We start from the raw sequence: 22,149 nt of genomic DNA on the forward strand, positions 1-22,149 counted from the left end.
TATTCCTCGTCGAGAGTTGTAATGTCAACTTACAAACCTTTTTCACACACTTGTCTCGATGAGTGTAAGCTGACGTTGGGGATCAACTTTTGTTTCCGTGTGTTCCGAGTCAGCGTTAGTGAGGAACCTAATGTCCTACATTGAACACCACAGTCGTTAGATTCCATAGAACATTCTTTGAGTGAGGAATAAACGCATTCTTGTATGGCGAGTTGCGTGTACAATGAAATACTTGATCAGGGCTCCGACACATGTCGTAAATGACGCCACGTAGTTCGAAATATTGACGTGAAACGGCTCGCTGCCTTAATGGCAACAAAGAACTGAACATGATGGATAGCACTTCTAGACACCACCCTCAACACATTCGTGCGGATAGGCATCTAAATGCGGTCAGAAACTTCTTGTCATTGCCGGGCGTTGCATTCGGGGGAAAAACATATTTTTAGACCGACAAAAAACAAGACAAAGAAACGGTCCCTTTAACTTAACGCGGTAATATTCAATACGACAACGAGGCAGCTATGTAAATGTGGTGATTAGAATAGCCATGAGCAGTTGCGTAATTCTATAGGACTTGGGGGAGAAAAAGTTAATGCTGGCTTTTAAATTCATCGCAATTTTCTGTATCGTGGGGTTGCTGGTAAATTAAAGTGCAGAAGATGCGCGGGACGGACGGATGGTGGTCTGACGCGTGCTACTAACGTTCTTCTTGTCGGTGGATCGTCCATCTGTGCCTTCTTTTTGTGTGTCGTTATCTGAGCGTTTGCGAGGCGATAAAAAACCAGGGACACAAAGAGGAAATGATGCTGAAAAGTTGCCATTGCGATTATTATAGCTCCGGCGTGATGTCTATTGCAGTCTCGATGTCTGCGAGTTGCGTACGTGCGGAACTGTATAAAACTGGTGGTGGTGCCTCCTCTTTTCTCCCTTCTACCACATTTGACCGAATAAATGTCTTGATATACACACACTCTCTACCTCCCTTTCTCTGTCTCTTTCTTCATCCAATGCCGGCAAATTGAATGGTTTCCCCCCTCGCAAGGCTCTTCTTTCTGTCTTTGGCGATTTACACTAAAGACAACAATTTGAATACAAAAGAGCCACTATCTCCCTTCCTTGAGCTATGTTTTCTTTATTTTTGTGAGTGTAGGTCCGTTCCCTCCTATGCAGTTGAAACTCGGAATTATCTCCGTTTTTTTCTCTCTTATTTCTGTGTCTCGTTCTCTGCCCATTTCGAAAGGTACAACTTAATGACGGAGAGACCACCTCCGCTGCAGACAGAACAGCGCCCGGCATATAACCGCAAGCGGCCCTCCAATGTTTTCGTCTGTGTTTATTTCAAACTATACAGTGTATGCTGTAACTCTTGACACGGATCCAAAACGCCATGACATCTCAATTCGCAACGCCTAATCAAATTATTTTCCAAATAATTTGACTTGTGGCTCAGTTTTGAAATAATTGAACGAATGAAATGATTGAACAGAGACGAGAATTTCAGTTTTTCAGAGACACATCTATTTTCTTCCATCAACAATTTTAAGGCACAATATGGACGGTCAAATTAGGTACAGTATACTGTTTACGTCATAACGTTGCATTGGCAAACAAACAAACGGCATCAAAGAAAATAGGCGCAACAAGACATTGTGGATTGTGAGCACGGTGAGAGAGAATCCACCGGAGAGGCGATAAAGGGAAACTGGGAAACCCAATCGATTGGAAGAGACTTTTTGTTTCTGCGTTTGAAAAGGGCAACATGCGGCGATTTGATAAATTACGCGCAACATTTTCCGTTTTCTTTCTTTCTTTCTTTTTTTTTTGTGTTATTTTTGTATTGTAATTTTTGTGTTACTTTTCTTTCGCCGGGGTATCGCCACGTACATTTCTATAAATTCAAAGACAAGGCAAGTAAAGACGAGCTGGACAGCCTCCAATTATGAATGCCGCGCAGCGACCGGCCAGAGCCGGCGGAGTTGCGTGGAAATGCGAGAGAGAGTGGAGGGGGGCGCGCACAGTGCTCCGACAATTATTCAAAAGAGGAAGGCGTTGAGAGTTGAGCACATAGCACGAGAGAAAGAGAGAGAGAGATAGAAAAAAAAAAGAGTTACATACTGAGGCGATATACAATAAATGGCGTCGTCGTCGGCGTCAGAAACAGCGGCCGGCCGCGCACCATCAACGAAACAGACTAGATTTATGTGTATGCAATAACAACGGTTGAAAATGTCATGCCAAAAAGCCATGAATCTCTTGTTCGATCTGTTCACCGAGCTTTTTATCCTGAATCGCTTGCCATTCAGCGGCGAATGTGCGGCGCGATGAGCAAGTCTAGTGTAGTATAGCATTTATGCTAAACATTCGGACACTTTTAACTTTCAAGGGAGGAATACAAATGAATGATGAGGTACTTAACGTCTGCTTTTATCATGCATAACTGGAATGAGTTGTCGACCCGTCTTTAGGCTTCTTTAGAGACTTGTAACCGTTTGAATTGGGAATGGCAATAAGGTACAGTAATAATCGTCGTTAAAGACCTGCCTGGGCTCCTCCTTGCCTTACTGAAGCAGTTCCCACAATGCCGTGATGTAACTCTGAGCCATTTGGAGCGTTTCGTACTTGGAGAGTTGTCGGTCGTTGCCCAGAGCGGGCACGACGTCGCGCAGCCGGTCGAAGGCGCTGTTCAAGTTGTTCATCCGTCTGCGTTCGCGAGCGTTGGCGGCCAGTCGGCGTTTCTTCATCACCTGCGGAGCCACTTCCTTGAGCGGCCGTTTCTGTCCGTTGGATGCGCTGCTGGTGCTGCGAGGAAACGTCAACTCGGAATCGGAGCCGCTCTGGTTGCTCGACTGGTTTTGATGTTCGGCCATTAGCGGATGGACGGACGATGGGGCCGGGCTGACTGGCGAGTTGACTGCCGTGTTGATGTGCTGTTGGTGGTGGTGGTGGTGGTGGCTGTCGAACGGCGAGCCGGGAGAACTGGGTGTCGGCAGACCGGTGGAGACGTAACAGCGTTCGGGATCGTCTTTGACGCTGACGCGCAGGTCGTAGTAGTTGCTGGACGAGCCGTTGCTCGGCGGCTGGGAAAAGTACTGCAACCGCTGGCGGATCTCCTCGTCGGAGGCTCCGACCGACGAGGAAATTCCGTGGTGGTGCGGATGAGTGGGCGACGGCAGCGGACTTTCGCCAAAGTGGCCGCGGTACGAGTGATGGACACCGCCCATGTGGTGGCCGTGGTCGTTGCTTTCGGAAGACATTGGGCTGGGAGTGTTGTAGCCGTCGGAAGCGGCGTCGAAACAGTTGCTGCTGTGCGGATGGCGGATGGAACTGACGGGCGGCAGCGGAGTGATGATGCACTTGCTGTCGTTCAAGTAGGCGGACAACTCGTCGTGTTTGCCGGTTTTGTTCACGCTGGCCATGAAGCGCTTCTTGTTGCAATCCTGGAACATGTCTGCCTCACTAAACTTCCGTTAAAAAGTCGACTCTTGCCTTTGATGCACTTTGGGAAAAGCGAAAAGAGTCAAGTGGCAGAGAGATAGAGAGCGTAGAGCGAGAGAGTAGAGCGAGCGAGCAAGAAATGGTTGAAGTGTGCACGGGAGCAAACCACAAGCTGATCTGACTTTCAGCCAACTCGAACCCTCACCTTTATACCTCGACCCTTCCTCCTCTTCTACCTCCTCCTTCTCATATCCAACCCACCTACCTCCCACTCTCTACTTTATCCACCCTCCCGACTTTTCTTATTTTTACCTGTGGATGGACCCCGCGTGGAAATTTCTTGTTTCTTCTCCGTGTGATGGGCCTCGTCCCTCGGAGGTAGACCAATTACACTGTCCTGCAGCATAAGCCTCCATTTCTTTTTTCGCTTTTTTATTTTATTTTTTTTTATCTACCTTTTGGCTTTGTACTCTGTTGTGTTACTACTGCTGCTGTGCCCAACGGCTGCGGAACACCCGAAACACCAATAGGAGCCAGCGAGAATTGAAGAAGGGTCGGACTCGAATGTTATTTTTTTTTCTTTTTTTTCTTCTCTTTTTGACTGTTTCTTTGATCTTTATTTTATTTCTTTTTCACCCGCTTGTACACCTCCACTAAAGCCAAAATCCTCTTTCTCAACTCCCACCAGAGGGCACGGAAGGTTCCTGTAACTCGAATAATTCCAACTAACTTAACTCCTCCGTTCGCTTGATCGAAGATCAGTACGAAGGAGTTCCAATGTGTTTATCTTGTAATTTGGCAGTCAAAAGCAAAGAGCACAACCGTTTTTCATTTTTTACGATTTGTGATTTTGACTATGCGGCTGCCAAAGATCATTGACATGTCAGTTCTCTTTTTACGGTTCGTTTCGTTGGTCATAAGTGAGCCAAAACGTCCAATTGCCTTGATTCATTGAGTCTACGAGGTGAAAGAGGCAACGATCTGGAAACTGGTTTTTTTATGACAAGAGGGCTGTCCAAATGGTCCATGATAATAAACCAACCAAGACGAGTTATGCATGTCATTGAAAACAAGACGAGTGTAGGTTATGCAGGGAAACATCACCAATGGTCGGAAATTATAGCGATTAAAACTGCTCGTCTTCAATTGCTCCTCGATCTTCTGTATAATTTCTATTGGTCTTCTAACGAGGTCTGACTTTTTTATTTCTTTTATTTCCCGCGTTAGCGTTGGCTTTTTTGGCATTAATGTTCAAGTTTTCCGTGAAAAGATCAACTCTACAATCTACAATAGAGAAACCGTGCGCCAAACAATCTTTTTCGTTGGTTTCGTTTCTATTTTGATCGTGAACTGCAGTTGATTGAGACAAAATGAAACCACATGTTACAGACGAGGTTATTTCTTCCGAAAGTTTTCAACAACCAATCGATGAATCGAAAAGACTTTGCTTGTTGAACAAAAAGATGAGTACATTTTTGGCCTAAAAGATTGTCTACATGATTGAAGCTATTGTGATGTCATAATTCAAAACTAATCCGATTCAACTAATTGAATATGATATTTCGGTGTTGTTGTTTGGTTTTCTCATTAAATTTTCTCAGCAGTTCCGGTCGGACTCGGAGTCAAAACAGCAGCCGGGCTGTCTGGTCTTTGATTTCCGCGCCGAGTTCTTATTTCCGAGCACATTTCTGGGGGATAACCTCCGTCTCCCATGGTGTCTAGCCCAGCTGAAATAATTACGAAGAAATGAGACGATGAAAAAATAACAAATGAGATGAATGCAATTACACGTGTAAAGAGACTTGTTGAGACTTGGGATAAGCCCCAACAAGTCGTAACTGACTACCCCAACAGTTTATAGCGATGAATCAGATTTTTAAGTACACGACTGTCATCTCAAGCAAGTGGGAGCAGCTTCCTCTTTTTCGCCGCCACACAAGACCCCCCACGCAATGCATAATCACCAGCGTCTAATTTTATGTAATACGAATGAACACACTGCTATTTCGGGTTCATATTTATTTGTGGGAAAAGAAGTGTTGAATCTTTTACGATGTACACAGGCAAACGAGTCAGCAAGTTCAAATTAAAAATTTGAAAGTCGTAAAAAAAAAGAACCGGTTCACCAAACGATTGGGATCCAGTGGATTTTAAGTTTTAATGCAAGGCCGTCATTTGTCCCTATAGTGGGCCTAGTCTATATCTGATGGGCGCTGAGTTGGACTATATATAATATGGACCTCCGTATGGCTGACTGCATAACTTGCTCTTAATTTATTGTTCTCGTTTCTTTTCTTTTTTTTTTTTCGCCAGTTGGGGGTCGCTTTTTGGAGAACTACTTCCTTCAGCGGACAGCCGAGGACAGAGATGGGAGCCGGATTTTCTCCAACCTTGCCGATTCACACGCACCTGATAAATTCACAGGTAAAGATCAAGTATTTACTGGGTCATTTGCTATTTTTTGTGCGTTTCCCACAAACAGTGGGCATTTTGCCTTTTTGTATCGTCTATGACGCGAAATGAGAAATTGTATTTGGAATAGGGAGCAAGGAAATCATGTTTTCAATGCTCTTAAATGACATAAATGTGTTCGGTTAGCAAAAGAATTCAATTGTGGGGTTAATTTCTGAAAACAAATCTTTTCTTTTTTTCTTGTTAAAAACAGAAAAAAAGAGAGGAATTTGTCGGGAGAAAGTGATAGGACGAAGCGAAGGAAGAATGGATACAAATTCTGGGACTCCATCCACCGTACGTAAAGGGACTAAAATGTATTGGCTGGTGAGATATGGAGTGGTGTGTCGTTGTCAAAACAGAATGGCCCCCCAAAACTTGTTCCAAAGAAATTTACGAGGCCAAACTCTGACGAGAGACTAGTCCATCGATGAAAAGCCGAGAAAAGTTGAGATGGGTAAAGGGGTATATTCACTACATAGGAGGCCTTGAAAGGTCTCCCTGCAGGGTAAGGAATAGGTAGGAAGTAGGAGTGATATCATCGGGTACCATCGGCAGTCTAGCAACAAATCAGTCAACTGGACTTCCTTCGTCTCTTTTTCTGACCTCTCCCTGTCCCATCGCAGACATTTAAATTTAGGAAACAACATTGATCAGCAAAATAGATTCAATTGTCACTATACTGGCCCTTGGCAACTTAGTAGAGTGGCTCGTGTCGTGTCACAATGCACAGCATGACTTCCATTTAACTATTCGACCCACTATCTGATCAACTGGATCCATGGCAAAGATTCAATGGCAGACAAAATTCTTATTTCAAATCTCAATTGACAAACAAAAAGGCGAAAAGAAGCTATACGTATTGTAGGATACAAAGCAAAGGTTCATCATCGTCAACGTCTCTCACCTACCGATAGAGTCCACAAATAACAAGTGAAGGCAATTGACGTCAAATTGTGGTGGCTGAAATGGGCTGCATTCGGAAGATATTTTTCTTTCTTCACTTTTTCAGCGTCCATAAAGAAGCGACAATTGATGTGAGCCACTTCAGAGACCACCTGTTCGGCTACCGATACTTTTTGATTTCGTTATCTTTTGACTTGAATAAGTATGAATTGCATTTTCGAGCAGTTAATCTCGCTTGGTTTCGATTCATTTAGAATTTAGATGCAACAAAAAGTAACAAGTCGCTGCCACGAATTCCTATGGTGACATTGATTTTGTTTATTTGCTTGATGCATCGTCTATTTACATTTGAATTTGAATGAATTAGCGGGTATGATAGATTCATATAAAAAGAAGAAAACCCAAGAGCAGATGGTCAGTGGAACCAGATACGGGAGATGACCGTGAAGATCCAATAGAGTGCAAGCTAGGAAACTGCAAAGTTTTTGTTCCTTAAGGTGCCCGACACCTGATCCTATTCAATTTTTTTCCTTCCTACATGTCCACTCTCCTTCCTGTTCGTATAGGGCCCTGTCGTGCGTGGGGGGGGGGGGGGGGGGGTTCGTTCAGTAGTGGCCCGTACGTTTTTACAGAAAGTGGTTTCGATATTATTTTTGGTTCTTTCTTTTTAAGGAAGCTTTTTTGGGTAACAATTTGCAGGTTGTCGACTGAAATCCATAACTTACTTCCCTTTTAAATTGTGTGAAGCCATAGATCCCCACGTGCCCGATGTAAATTGAGATTGTTCGATCGGATGGTGGTCATCCGGTAAATTTTCTGATGACCTCAACCTGCCGGAAGTTTTTTTTTTTTTTTTTTTTTTTTCAATGGGCAGGAACTTTGTTGTTTGTTGTACCGGTATACTCTTTGTTTAAGTGGCTTTTCGCAGAAAGATTTTCCATCATTTGAATTGTAAAGCCTTTTTAGAAAACCTATAAGCTATATTTTGGTTTTGTTTTGTTTTGTTTTTTTATTTTTTCAAAAATTTCAAGACTGATGAGTAAAATCTTGATTTCTTGGACACAATGAAAAAGGCTTTAAGTACTAATGAAATAACACTTCGGGTGTGTTGACAATAGCGTTTTGACCAGGTATACTCGCCATGGGCGGACAATTTGAATCATGCTATGTGATCTACAGATGTTTTTGAATATCAACTTATGATTCTGCCGACAATTATTTAGAGAGCAACCGTTTGACTTTCGAAAAACAAATAGAATTAAAGAAATGAAGAGAAAATATAGACGACACGAAACACACACGACGGCCTCTCTACCAGGGATGCAAACTTGACAGGCAGATTATACGCGGTCAACACGGAGGATGGATCCGTTGACATTTGCATGGTACTTGTTTTTCTCCTTCTTCCCGCCTCTTTCTCTACTGAAATTTCTTGAGCAAAGAGAAACAATCCGAGAAAACGAAATTTGAAGAAAAAACATAACTTGTTGACGGAAGGAAAATTTGTTGACTCGGATATTTCAAGATGTCCTCCTCCCTTCAAATTGATTGCATACCAACTTTTATAATGAAAAAAGGTTTCTAGATTACATATCTTAAACTGAATCACTTGAGTTAGACTCCAAACTAGGTCATGTCGTCCTCAACTTTTCTTAGAGTTAAAGAATGACATGTTTACATTTTTTGAAAGGCGTTTGATCCCTAAAGATTTTATCGTAAATAAAAAGAAGCGGGGAGCTGGATGACGAATCAGGTGTTACGTAAAAGACTGTGCAATCGACAAGTTGTATAAAAAGATTTTTTATTCCACTAGCTACCGAATTACTATTGGGTCTAATTTAGCTGCCACGTTACCAGGGACATGTAAGGAACAGCGGCGCCTTGCCTTGACGGGGAGACAATAGACAAGAGGAAGATAATAAAAATGGGATTTCTTTTGTTATTCTTTTTCTTTAAGCTTCTTTGAGCAAAGAGGAAATGGTAAAGAATAACCGACTTCGATGCAACAGGGGCAACGAATAGAGAGAAGTGAATAAAAGAAAAATATACGAAGGTATAGACAAGGACAATGAGACATGTAGGAGTCCGCAGTGTTTCCTTGGAAAGCGGCACTACTTCTAAATTAGAGGAATCAATTAAATACAGCGTGAAAAAGTCGTCCCATCATAATGTAGGTATCCAACTTATAGGACGGACTACTGGGTAGACTTAAACAAAAATGAAAAAATCAGAAGGGGGAGCGTCGTATAACAGATCTCTTTATTCTTCTTTTTTTACTTGTTTGTTTTAAGCCTTTGAACAATGTTCCATGACTGCACGCGGTACACGCACTTTGGTATTCCTCGAATTTATGGGTGTGTCTACCTTGAATCGCCGCAGTTTTTATTTGACCACTGATGATGATGATGTTTGATTTGCTGCCATAAACTCATCAAGATGGGGAATTAATTGGCTGTCGGTACGTTTCCTGTCCATTGCTGTGTCTATTGGTCAAAGCGCCATGATTCTTAACTCTTTATTTGTTTATGTCAAATTAAAGATATTATAAAAAAAAGAAGTCTTAAACTGCAAAAATCAAAATGAATGATTTTGTTCCAGCGCACTTCCAGTGTTCATTAAGGAATGAAATCAAATGTTTGCTCTCAATTAAACCATACCGTTACGTTGACTCATAAGTAACGTTATTGTGAATAAATGTGACCCAGATTTCATTATTAGTTTACCGTTCGACAAGACCGTTCGAAGGGGGTGGGGTACAGAGAGAATCAGGAGTGTCCTAGTTAGAAGAAAATGACATATTGCATTGTAATCGGGTGACGGAAGAAGTCCTATAGCGCAGATTGATGTGACGTACTTGAACTATGTGAACTTGAGGTAATGAGAGTATACGTAGGGTCGTGATGATAACCAAATAGGAGGCGAGGCGGCAATAGCGTCGGTGTCTTTGACGGCCGAGGATCGTCTAGCAATGAGGAGTGAAGGTCTTGTAGGGTGGTCGGTGAGTCGAGAGGAGAGGAGGCAATTGTTTCATTGCTCTTTTGACATCCTTTTGATGACTGCTGCAAATGAAGAGACCCTTGTAATGAAGAGAGACCCAATCCTTATTCAAATAAACCAGAAAAGAAAGAGACCGAAAAACGTATAAAACGTCAAACCTTGTCAGAAAGAACCTCCGAACGTTCACCTTCAACCTCTTGATTCTTATTTTATTTGTGTATATTTTCTCTCATTTATTGCCACCGAGTTCTGATTCCCATGCAGTGGGACCCACTTGTTGGCTTCATTCATAAATTCATAATCCGCTTCAATGAGGCGTTGTTTTCATAATTCAGTTAGCCACCGAGGCTCTTGAGTCTTTGGCCTGTACTGAATTCAATCCCACCTTCAATCGTCCTTGTCTGTTGCACCGCCAGGTATAATTCACGCTTGTTTTCCAACAACTTGGATTATTCGTGACCTGTTGGCCTTCTTTCTGTGACAACATTTTTTGATCTCTATTTCTCATTTATAGGAAATTTTGCTACGATGTAGTAGAAAACCCAAACTGTAAAAAATTATGATTTTAATAATGTTATTAACTAGATTAAGGGGGAATATTTGAAGCTTAAATAAACACTGCTTGGAGGCCCTAGGTAGAAAGATGCCGGACTCAGGGAAAGACAAATAAGTCATTGGTTGCTCATTTTTGTGTTATGTACTGTTTTACGCAACCCTGTGATTAAGTATTAAACGTTTTGACTGAGGGACTAGCCTCATCAGTAACCAAAAAGACGTTAGCAGATGTGAGGATATGATTGAGAGTTCCTCGACGGAAGAGGGAGGTACTCCCTTTCTCCTTATGTGAGGTTACGCTTAGTCATTGCGTCAGCTATGGGAGTTTTACTTCCCCGGAATATCAGCAGCCTCCGTCATCTACCACTGAAGGAGCATTCCTGTGTACTGTTTGAAGCTAAACAAGGGTTTTCTATAAACTTTTTTTTGTGCAACTCCCACTACATAGAAACAGGGAAGAATAGAGACGTATAAGCGGTTGATGATTACATGTTGTTGATGCATGTTGTTTCATAAGAACTAGTGCTTGAAAAAATATTACTTAATTCATTTATTCCTCGAGATTCGACAACGAGTAATTAAATCATTTAAATGTTTGAAGTCGACGTAAAATTCTCCCACCGTTTTTATTCCAACATTTACCGGGTCAAAGTTGGTTGCATAAATTAATCAATTTTTGTCCATTCTATTTTATTTAAAACTAAGAAAATAGGAAATGAAAAGGGAAATAAATTCACATGCAAAATTCAAACTGTGAAACCGAGGCATTTAGTTAATAGGCATGTTCCCATTTCGACTAATAACACAATTTTGAGATGAGGAAACAGGTACATACAGGTACATAGTGTAAAAACGACTCCGACTGTCGGCAGATTTTATCACGTCACTAACTAGATGCGCTCATCTTTGGGTGAATAACACGAGCCCTTATTTTTTGCCAAGCAGACTATAGATGCATCTATGACTTGATTGAGGCCATCGATGATATCATCACTTTTTTGTTTTGAAAGGAACCCCGAACTCAATTAGTCAAAGTTCACTTTGCGGACTCGTATTTACTTCAACTTGTTTTTGTTTCAAGTCATTTGCTATTGCGGTTATCACCGGCCCATCTTGTGTTGTGTTGTTGGTTATGGGAGATGGAGAAGGGATTGGATTGTTTTGATGGGGTTTGAGGTGAACTTGCACCTAAACAATCATTTAGTTCTAGAAATTGCTTTAGCCTTGAGACTGATGGAACAGGCACTGAGATCTATTCTGGGAAGTCCTCCATCTCCTTACCATTTTAGTTCCAAGAGTAGCCAGTTGCCTCTTGGTCGTCGAATCGGGAAATCGGCAAGAAAGGACAGCGGAAATGTCAAATTTTCCATCGATGCGGCATCACACGGACAGGTTATTTGTCGGCAATCATCGGTAACTTGTTGCCAAAACAGTTTCGAGTCGCCACTGTGGTCTTGTTGTCCGTCCCGTATGCATTTAGCGGTCTTTTCCTTCTAATGAAGTGGAATGGTAGAGCCACGACAATGGGTTACTCTGTCCTCTACTAGGCAAAGATAGGGGTAAATAAATTTGAAATAAACTAGGGTGGGGTAGGAGGAGTCGAATGCATGTCGCTGTGTGTTCCGACAGTGTCCTATTCGGGGGACGAGGGTCGATGGAAGCAAAAGGTAATCAGTGAAAGTCCCTTTGGAATCACAGTCGCGGTCAAAAGACAAAAATAGGCTCCGCGCTCACAAGGGAGGGTCGTCTCGGAGATCACCGAAGTTTCCCACATGCCAAGAAATAATTCAATCGTCGAGTCCGCAAGACGCAAAGAGGAATGGGAGAACTTCAATTGAGTTTCTCTACGACGTATTGTGCTTTCTGCCACCCAAGCGATGGTTGGTCGGACCATGGAAAGTTGCCATTTCCGTTTCTCGGGTCACTGACAATAACATCAAATTAACTACAATGATCAATTCAAAAGAGAAAATTCGTTATTCTGTTTGTTTTTGAGTTCAATCAAATGGCATTGTAGAACTCACACTGATGCGATACTGTACGTGTCATCACATAGGTGGGGAAAATAAAACTCCCGGCCCCATTTGCCCAGGTAGAAACTGATGAAGACATGAGAGCTAATTACAGGTTTACACGAGCGACTTGGAACAGTCATTCATCTTTTACGAAGACTACAAGGGTTCCCCAAATTTCAGACAATTCCATCGTTCATCTAGGAAAAACTGCAACGATTCAACTGAATTGCTGCAATTTCTGAGGGACTTACAATTTCGGAATGAAAAAAAAGTCCTGTAGGATCTGAGTACTTTGACAGACGATTGTATAATCTGGCGCCAGTAGAACAACATTTAGATGAAAACATTGAATTTTCTCTGATATCATTTCTTCCATTTGGAATTTTACAATTTTTTTACCTCTCGAAATGATAGGCCCTATGCGAACCGTTTTTCATTCCGACAGCCGCACGGGTTTTGAACAAGACAGAAAATAGTGAAAGTCCCGTGGTCCGTTGCCCCCCACGACGGCCAGACTGACCATCTCAAACATTTTTCTTTTTTAGTTTAGTTTTATCTTTCTCTTATTCACCCTCTCCTCCACCATCCTACTGAGTATCTCGTTTTTATTTTTGGAGAGATAATCTTTGAACTATTTGGTGGTTGAATTTATGGTAGGATGAACTCATTTGAATAACGCCTCTGCTTTTTGTTGTGAATAGAGTTTGTTGTTCTTTTTTTATTGTTGAGCAGTAGAGTCCTTAAAGTGGGAGACACGTGGATTTCTCCCGCTGCTTTTGACCTCTTGATGATGCTCTTGATGTGTTCTAGTTTTCTCAACAAGGCAGCTTTTATTTCAGTCTAATTATTTCGTTTATTTTCCCCAACAGTTTCGAGTGTCGGACGGAGGCAGTGAAGTGCAGGAAAGGAACGCGCCAAAGATCATGAGAGTTCGGTAACGCACACCTGTGAAGACAAAATCCCCTCTTCTTGGAAACTATTCACAGTGGCATCATGTGAACTCCCAAGTTACAAACTTCGTTGGGGTCCGTTACGAGTTCAAATGTAAGTCAAATCATTTTCGTATTACTCCATTTCTATTCTCCTTTTCCCTTAAGGTCATCCTCCATTTCTTTCTTCCTATTTTTCTCATTTCGTGTGTGGAACATTTTGACAAATGGTTTGCCCGTTGGCGCTACTCAACAACTTCATCGTTTTGCTTTTTCCAAATCACTCTCTCTCTCTCCTCTTCTGTCTTTCGTTTCTCCAGTTTTTGTGAATAGGCCCATATATTAAGGCGATTTTTTAAACAGCGCATGTTCCATGTTGTCATTGTTACCTGTTGAAGTAGGGAAAGGCCGCTGCCATTGAAAAGGTAAAAAAACCTTCACCGCTAGGCGCAACGTTTCTCCATTAGTGTTTCACCCAATTTGGTTTGAAGTTTGACAAATGATTTTTGAAGTCGACGGAGGGGATAGGAAACCAAATCTGTTCCAGTGGGATCGATCAGTTAAGGTTCAAATGATATCTCTATTCTCGAGATTGAAATGTTGCCGACCACCAAAAGGCGAAAGGACAGTAGAAATCGGATTTGGGGTCGCGTGTTTAAAGAAATAAATGATTCGTCATTTGTTATGTCAACCGAGAGAGTTGCAGGAAACGCCGGCCACTGGACACAAGCTGTGCGGTCTCAAATCGCCGTCAGCACCGGTACCGTTGTCGACACTTTCGTTTTCTCATGAGGCTCCGGCACGATCGTAATTGCGGTAATTAAACGTACGGTACAGCATTGAGGTCTATGGTCGAGCCAAAGATCGTCAGGTGGTCAAGTGACACTTTCTCAACTAACGGTCTGCTGGTCTCCGACGAAAGTGAAACGGTCGGGAAAAGTCATTGGTGGGTGGGTGGAGGGGAGAAGATAAGAAACGGTGAACAACAGGGGCAGCACCCTTACGACGATTAATGAAATGAAAAGTAATTTTGAAATCACATAAAACACATGGCGATAGCAATAAAAAATGATTCTTTTGTTTTTGTTTTACTGAGAAAGAAGTTGAACTGGATGAAAGTGTCATGGGCGACTCAAGGGCATTGGGTCTCTGGCCCCTCATTAAGTCCTGCTGATCCGGTAGAAAACTCTCCCTTGTTACTTTATTCGTGCGCAGCTTGATTCAATCAAAACAACAAATTTGGTTTCCCTCGCATTTAATTCTTTTGCTGTGTGGGGTCCTGGCGAGTTCCAACTTTCATTGATGGAGACGAGCGGACATTTTCTTGGTAAGGGCCCACCAGTCGGAAACTGAAAGTTGAGCAGCCCCTAATGCTTGACATTGTGTTGGTCCTTTTTTAAAAGAAAATCAGTGAACGGCAGTTGCGCTCATCAGGTCGGAGTGCCGGAAAGTGGCGAGGCCGTTGATTGCGTGGGGAGTTACAAAGATCTGGAAATTGTTTTGACCACACAACTAACGTCGAGAATGTTGTTGAGGCAGAAGAATTAGAGGGAATAAAGTAAAACTGGGCCAGAAGAAGATGGGTAAAGAGGCTAAGTAGATTTTTGTACACAAATCGTAATACCTGTCCAATTGTGCTCCATTTGACTCGGCGGGCGACCTGGCTGTTGACGGGGCCGCTATGATTGCACAGTGGGGCACTTTGAATGTAGTGAATGCAGCGACCGGTGAACCCACACGCGTAACTTACAAAGTGCCCAGCCTAGCAGGCCGTCATCATCCAATATGGGGAAGGAGAAGCCAAACATTTGAACTATTAACGGGGGAAATAAATACAAACACGGTGAATTGGAGGAGGAGGGTACAAACACGGGGGGAGATTATTACGTGGGGCCTTTTGCTTTTGTTTCTCTTTTCATGGGAATCTTGGCTGGGCAGAGGAAGGGGGAGGTAGACATCAACTCACACAAACAGACAAGAGAAAACGGCAGTGGCGGCCAGGGTCCATTGAAGCCAGTTAACAATCTTCACTTGGTCAGTAACGATAATGAAGCCCAGACAAAAACGACGGGCTCGACGGACAGTGAGAGAACTGGGAAGTCCCTTTCGTATTGTTGTTGCTTCTTTTATTTTATTTTTTTTCGGCAGCTTTGTCGTGCACGCGGTCCACCTCCACGCAAGACTGGCTGTTATTACATCGAGTGCGCCCTTATAATTTTTATCGCCTCCTAATTAGACAACTGAACCCAGTTGCCCCACTTTCAATGTCGAGTCGTTTCTTCGAACCTCAGCCACTTTCCCTCTGCAGCTTCCGATGGCTCTCGGTTGTACCTCCCGAGTCTCAGCGGCACACGCACGCCACACACGAAGTCGATCGGCGGAAGTAACACGGTGAAATTGCTTTGATAATCCCCAACAGACTGAAAATGAAAGCACGCGTTGACCCCTAACGAATCTAATTATTGGCTTCACCAGTGTAGCGATTGATCCAACCCAAACGGAAGTTTGAACAGAGTTGTTTTTCGATTTTCTTCACTTGTTGTTCTTTGCCGTTGTGCCATCAGTGCGAGTGGAAGCAACAGGTGGTGACGATACGTCAAAGTCGTATTTGTTGAGGACTCGCTGCGTTGCGTAGTTGATTTGTTTACTTTTGGTGCTACACCAATGCAGAAATTGACTGGAGACGAGGGTGTCCCCGCTGAGCTAATCTTTTTTTTTTTTAAATTGAGATTCTTTGGAACTCGGAAGCCCCTCAGCGGGGACCGAACCACCGAGTTACTCTCAATCTCATCGTACCTCGTCCGACTTTCTTCGTATAATCATGAATAAATCAATCCAATTTAGGGGGAAAGAAAAATCAGAGAACTCCGCAGAGAGCTCCACAGATTTTGACGATTGAAACATTTCAATTTCCATTTGGGTCCATTGCAAGATTTTTGTTTTAAATTCCGCTCCTTCCCATTGAATGAAGATCTGTTCAAATTTTTTCTGGAATTCCAATGTAGAAGTTGTTGAATGAATATTCAGCATTCTTTTTCCTCTTTCATACAACTGGACCAAGTGTCACTTTCCTAATGGAAACTGACGGCCATCAGAATATATAGCCAAAATTTCCTTGCACACTTTGCCCGTTTTGGTCCCACACGTCCCGTTGGGATATCGATGGAGCTTTCTTCTTGTCTTCATCGAAAAAGTTCCGACAGGTGCCTGATGAATGAGGTTGCTAGTGCAAACAACGGCTGACCGCTGACCCGTTGATCAATCAGACTGTCGACCATGAGCTAGAATCCTCTCGAGCCTTTTTCATTTTCCCCATTCTTGATTTGATTAGCGGACACATAATTTCGTTGTAGAAATAAATTATGGATAACTCTACTGTCCCACATGCAACCACCTCCTGTGAGGTGAGAGGCCGATTTATCATAACGCTAACGAACGATATTTCAGTATCCCACCTTTCAACGGTTTCGATGAATGCCCTGGTAACTCAATTGGTAATTTTTTATGTACGGGGGGAATTTGTAAATGGGTTTTTCGTTTTTTGGACAGTAATAATTCTGCAATGATATCGCTGATTGCGAAGATCCAAGTACTGAATAAGCTACTATGGTGAATAACTGACCAGTAACATCTGTGCAAAACCAATTATTGTTTTTTGCAATAGTCCTTACTAAGAAAAGGAGAAGTAACCGGGTTTGCAAAACATGCTCGACAGATGGTTGCCCAAAATGAATTTTATTTTTGCAATAAATAGAGGAATCGTTTTAAAAAGTCGGGGTTTACCTTTCCTATCTTAACGAAACACATTATTTTACATCAGATAAACTACCGGTATTGTGTTTAAGTTATACAAGCGAAGGTGTCTACTCCGCGCACTTGTTGATTCGGTATACGATTTATTTTATTTATGTGTTTTGTTTGGTTTTGTTTTACCATGTCCTCTCCTCAATTTGAGTCTTTTCATTTGAACCGATATGGTAAGGAAATTGAAAGAATTGCTTTCAATTCAGATGTGGACTTTCCAAAAGGATTTAAAAATGCAGTAGCTAACTAGTAACTACTGATCATCCTTAGCCTAAGGACCTTAGGTAACCGAACATCTAGCACGCCATTCCTAATATTCTTACACGGTAATTTAATACAGTTGTAACAATAGGCCGCTGTTATAAATTTAAGGCGCTTCTATTATTCGACAGGCGTGAATATTAGCAAAAGAACACCGTCTATGGAACCAAGAGTTAGGGGCGGGGGGAGCTACCGTAGTACCGTAGTAAACAACAGTTCAGCAGTCGACTCCTGAGTCGAATGGGAAACAAATGCGCGGATAGACGATAGAAACAGAAGGGTCAGAAAGGATCTATTGTAAACAAAAAGGCAGGCTTTGAAAAAGAAGGACAGGAAAACAGCTGCAATTTCAGTGGCTTTTGTGCGTAGATCAAGAGAATTTATTTTTATGAATCAAGTATGATGACCCTTTCTAACAAAAATAATTGTGCATTTTGAAAAAATTGGCGAGCAGCTCGTTAATTTGCCTTACCGGTACTCCTTTCAATTCTCTGTTGCATCAAAAACGCTTAATTCCAATTGTTTACGAATCAGATTGTGTTATTTTACACAATAGCATTAAGAATTGTATATTAGCTACTCGTACAATCTGTCCCCTTTGGATTTCATTTTATTCAATATGTGTGTATAGAGCAAGCGATGATTAAAGTTTTTTTTTTCTAATTTCGATGTATTTTGCGTCTAATAATAATAATACTGGCATGTCAAACTTTTTCTTAATTCTTTCCTTCAGCGAATCTAATAAAAATAGGGTAAGGGGTCAGATTTTAAAAACTGTGGTGGTCTACTTTCCCTCTTGTAGCAATCCTTTCGACAACGTACCCCTCGTTGAGAAAATTTGACCGTCTTTACATGAAGACACTGTATCTTGTTATATTTCGAGGGAAAGGAGGGGGTTTTCAAAAGATGCCGCCACTATTTGCCATCATTGCCTTCACTGACCGCAAACAGAGAAAAATGAAAGAAGAAAAGGAGGAGAAATATTTTTTAAAAATCCAAAGTTGTCGATAGTCAAAGGACTATGAAAGAACACCGCACACTCATCATTATTCCATAACAACTCACTAATAAATTTTTTCTCTTTTTTTTCAAGTCATCCTTTGAAAATTTCGTCCCTGGTTGTATTGCGGATCCAGACTATTGTAGCCATTGGTCTGGATACCAAAAATCACGCTTGTGCCTTAGCCAATAGACGCTTTGCTAAAGATATTGAAAAATTCGACACTGATCAAGGGGGAAATTCCTGTGAATAATTTGATTGCTCGAATCAGTCGGTAATGTGACATAAACACTGTTGTGGACCTCAGTTTTCTTTATAGTATGGACTATTAATGTCGTCATTTACGCGATGTTTCTCTATTCTTCTTTCACCCTACCATTAAAGGAAACTCGTTTCCACATCGTTTATGTATCTTTTATTCACAAACACCATGTCCCACCACCCAAAAGAAGTATTGCTTCATTGCTTTATGGGTTTTTTGTGAAAAAGTTTTGTTGCGCCATTAAATGTTTGTTGTTGCGAAGCAAACCAGTTTGCTTGAATGTCAAAAAAAAAAAAAAAAAAAAAAGACTAGAGTGTAAACCTATAAGATACAATTGTTCTGGGGCAGCAATAAAAACGTCTACTAAAATTTTTTTACCTGTTAACAGTGGCTTGTTCTTTATAGCTTTTTTATTTATTCATCAGTTATCAACACTTAGGTAGTAAACAGCTTTCATTGTTTTCCATCTTCTGTCTTATGCGAACCGTTTTATCCGTTGAAATGGATGTCGTTGTGGATAAGTAATCAAACCTAAACTAACTCAATTGCTGACTAAAAAGTTATTCACTTTCTTTACATTTGACTTATTATATTCGCCCAATTTTTTACCGGCAATCCACATGTTGATTTTTTATTCCATTTCTTTGGGTACGTATGTACTACGAAATTTAGCTGCAATGCTGATGCTAGTACAATCTTTTTTTGCTGTAGTCGCTCTACAAAAAAACACGATTTAGAGTATAATATCTATGTCATTACTACATCGACACGGCAGTGTTTTTAAACAATCCACTGGCTGTTGATAATGACCAGTTGTTGCTGCCAACCGAAAAGGACATTTCCGCTGTTTTTAACGTTTACCGCCTGCCTTTCTAGAAGGAGAAATAGCAACAAGCTGAGTTGGTTTGAAGCTACTGATTTTTTAGTCCATAAATGGATTTTTTGTTAATTTGAATTCGGATCAGGACGATAATTCCACGTTTTTTAAAAGTCGATTACCGTATCCTTTCATCTGAACAAAGAAAAAGGTATTCAAATTGGAAAAAAGGCTACATTTTTCTGATAGAGAAAAATAGCACTAGATGGTAAAAGGGGCTAGGTATTGTTTTAGCCTTAAACGCTCTGAAAATCCCCGATCGAAGTAAATGCTTTTTCTCATAAAAACGGTTTTCGTAGTTCAATCAAGTTTATAATAATGTATGAAGTCCCCATTTTATACAAATGTTTTCTGTTAATTGCAGGCTATGTTTGCCGTGTTTTGCGTGTGCATTCCATCATTCCATATTGGTTGTACAAACCATTACAAATGTAACGAAACAGGCTGCTTTTCGACTCCCACTGTGGGAAAACGGTGAAGCTTCTGGGGGAGGTATCCCCAAAGCGACCGTTTATATTAATTCTTGCTCCTTACTAAGTTGTACATGCATACATGTTCCTTTAAGACAGCTCTTATTGTAGGCTAACGTAGTCTTCTAAGGATTTTATTAACAATAAAAAAGAAACGAAGGGCCCTCCGGCCCTCCCATTAGGTTTCATGACCCCCGTTCAATCATATCCTCATGTCTATCAGAAAAAAAAGAAGACCGGAAAGCCATCTTCAAATGTTTCAATGGTTAATAATTTTCAGTTCCTTTCTTCTAACTCACCAAGACCTCGCATGTAAATTGTGTCACCTCGTCAGTATCACCTCTGACAAAAAAATCGTGAATTTTGTTGTAGTTTCCTTTTAATATCCAACTTTTTTTTTTACAGAACTATTTGTTACGTCCATGAGATCGTGAGTTGGCGTCCGATGTCAGTCTACAACGCAGTTTCTTTATTGAATTGTGTGGTCCTAGCACGGAGATCCTTGAGGCAATGCTGGCTTTTGTTCATGAAAGAAGAGTGGCTTTCACCAACGTTCTGCTACATCCGTATCTTCAAGACGTACGAGCAGCCAGCTTCACTGCTTCGTAAATGCTGCTGCTACACAATTTGTCTTCACTGTCGAGTTAGATCACTTCAGTGTTCGCTTCGATCCGCTGTGACACACCTGCAGTCACTCGCCACGGGATTATGCCCAGGTAACCGACAATTGACTTACTTTCGTAGATTATCTACTTGTAATCTATTTGCGTTAAACTCTCTGTCTGTGTAATAATTCCAAAATCAGGCCCTTCTTGCGCGCTAAAGTGTTACTTATACGTTTCTTAGATGGCTTTTCGATCATTTTCAGCTGTCAAAACAGTCAGTTTCAGTACTTTGCAAATCTGTTTATATATTTATCGGCAGCTGTTTTGTGGAAATTTTTTAGTGAAAACTGACGATAACTATTCCACCAACAAAGCTCACTTGTTAGATTTTTAATAATGTGTTTTTTTTTTCTACTTCCGGTTTTCTTATTTAAGTCAGTAGTTCAGTAAATATTCATTCGACGCACAAAAGAACTACATATTCGTGATCCTCGTAAAATTTTTGGTAAAGTTCATGTTATTTTTGGTACGTTTTCGTACTTCCGGTTTTGAAAATTTTCCTGAACTATAGTTCAGGAAAATTCTCGATTTTGGCCAAAATCTGGATTTCGTTTAAATCACATCTAATCGACCCCAAATTTCATGGAGATCACGAATATTTGGTTTATTTGGTCGGCAGCTCAATGGTTTAGGCGCTATCGCTTACTTCCGGTATACTTCCGGAAAATTTGCATAAAACTAGCAAGTGAGCTTTGTTCTCTGCACAATTCTAAAGACTCCTTGCCAGTTTAAGCAAACAGAAATGGTCTTCTTGATTACTTTTGTGACTTTTGTGACTATCTATAGCCGGCCCTTTTAGATAGTGAGTATTTTACGCGTCTAATAGATGGCGTGAAAGAATATTGTGTTGATATGTGCTTATGGCGGCTCGTTGTCAACAGTTCAGCTACAGCTATTTTCTTCAAAAATTACCAATGAATTCGTTGGTAAATTGGATATATTTTGTGTGCAATTTGTTAGGTATATATTCTTTTCCGTACATGTGTTTAATAACCTTAATATTTCTCATTCATTTCAAGGAGAAAATGTGAAAGGGGCATGCAGCCTACTGTCAACTATAGAGGTTTTTCCATTTGGTTCGTGTAAGTAGAGGGAAAAGTCGTGCGGCTAGTCGACTAGTGCGCACCATGGCGGGGGATAGCCGAAACTTGCTGCAGACTTTGCTTGATCCAAACGATAGTCACCGTAAGGCCATGTACTGTAACCTGTCAGGCTGTCAGCAGCAAAAGTGAAACCTGTTTTTTTTCTTAAGTGTTTAAAATGACAAAAGGTTTTTGTTTCATATGTTCAACTTATGAAACAAAAATAGATCGCCGAAGTTTTTTCAAAGTGAAATGAGTTCTTTCTCAATTGAATTACTGTTAATGTTGCATTCTGGCACTTTGAAAAAACTTCGGCGATCTATTTTTGTTTCATAAGTTGAACATATGAAACAAAAACCTTTTGTCATTTTAAACACTTAAGAAAAAAAACAGGTTTCACTTTTGCTGCTGACAGCCTGACAGGTTACAGTACATGG

General features: G+C 41.2%; 1 protein-coding gene and 1 long non-coding RNA gene across 3 annotated transcripts in view; one reads left to right on the top strand and one right to left on the bottom strand.

The window, feature by feature from the left end:
• LOC124194411 overlaps positions 1–21,675 on the top strand; it is a 32,808-nt gene extending 11,133 nt beyond the window's left edge. Inside the window, exons 4-8 of one of the 2 annotated variants that reach the window (XR_006874781.1) lie at positions 5,752–5,862; positions 13,232–13,406; positions 19,860–20,230; positions 20,371–20,681; positions 21,650–21,675. This is a non-coding gene — a long non-coding RNA (uncharacterized LOC124194411). The remainder of the gene's footprint in view (positions 1–5,751; positions 5,863–13,231; positions 13,407–19,859; positions 20,231–20,370; positions 20,682–21,649) is intronic. The other variant, XR_006874780.1, reaches the window with a different exon arrangement.
• LOC124194410 (protein dimmed-like) lies at positions 1,499–3,618 on the bottom strand. Its single transcript, XM_046588591.1, has one exon. It carries the CDS (start codon positions 3,447–3,449, stop codon positions 2,562–2,564), a length of 888 nt encoding a protein of 295 aa, XP_046444547.1. The 5' UTR covers positions 3,450–3,618; the 3' UTR covers positions 1,499–2,561.
• Positions 21,676–22,149: the final 474 nt, after the last annotated feature.

This window comes from Daphnia pulex, chromosome 5 (assembly GCF_021134715.1).
Source record: "Daphnia pulex isolate KAP4 chromosome 5, ASM2113471v1".
Taxonomy (NCBI): Eukaryota; Metazoa; Arthropoda; class Branchiopoda; order Diplostraca; family Daphniidae; genus Daphnia; species Daphnia pulex.

Bases quoted from the DNA above. Each gene is read 5' to 3' on its own strand.
- LOC124194410 (XM_046588591.1), bottom strand. From the start codon at position 3,449: ATGTTCCAGGATTGCAACAAGAAGCGCTTCATGGCCAGCGTGAACAAA.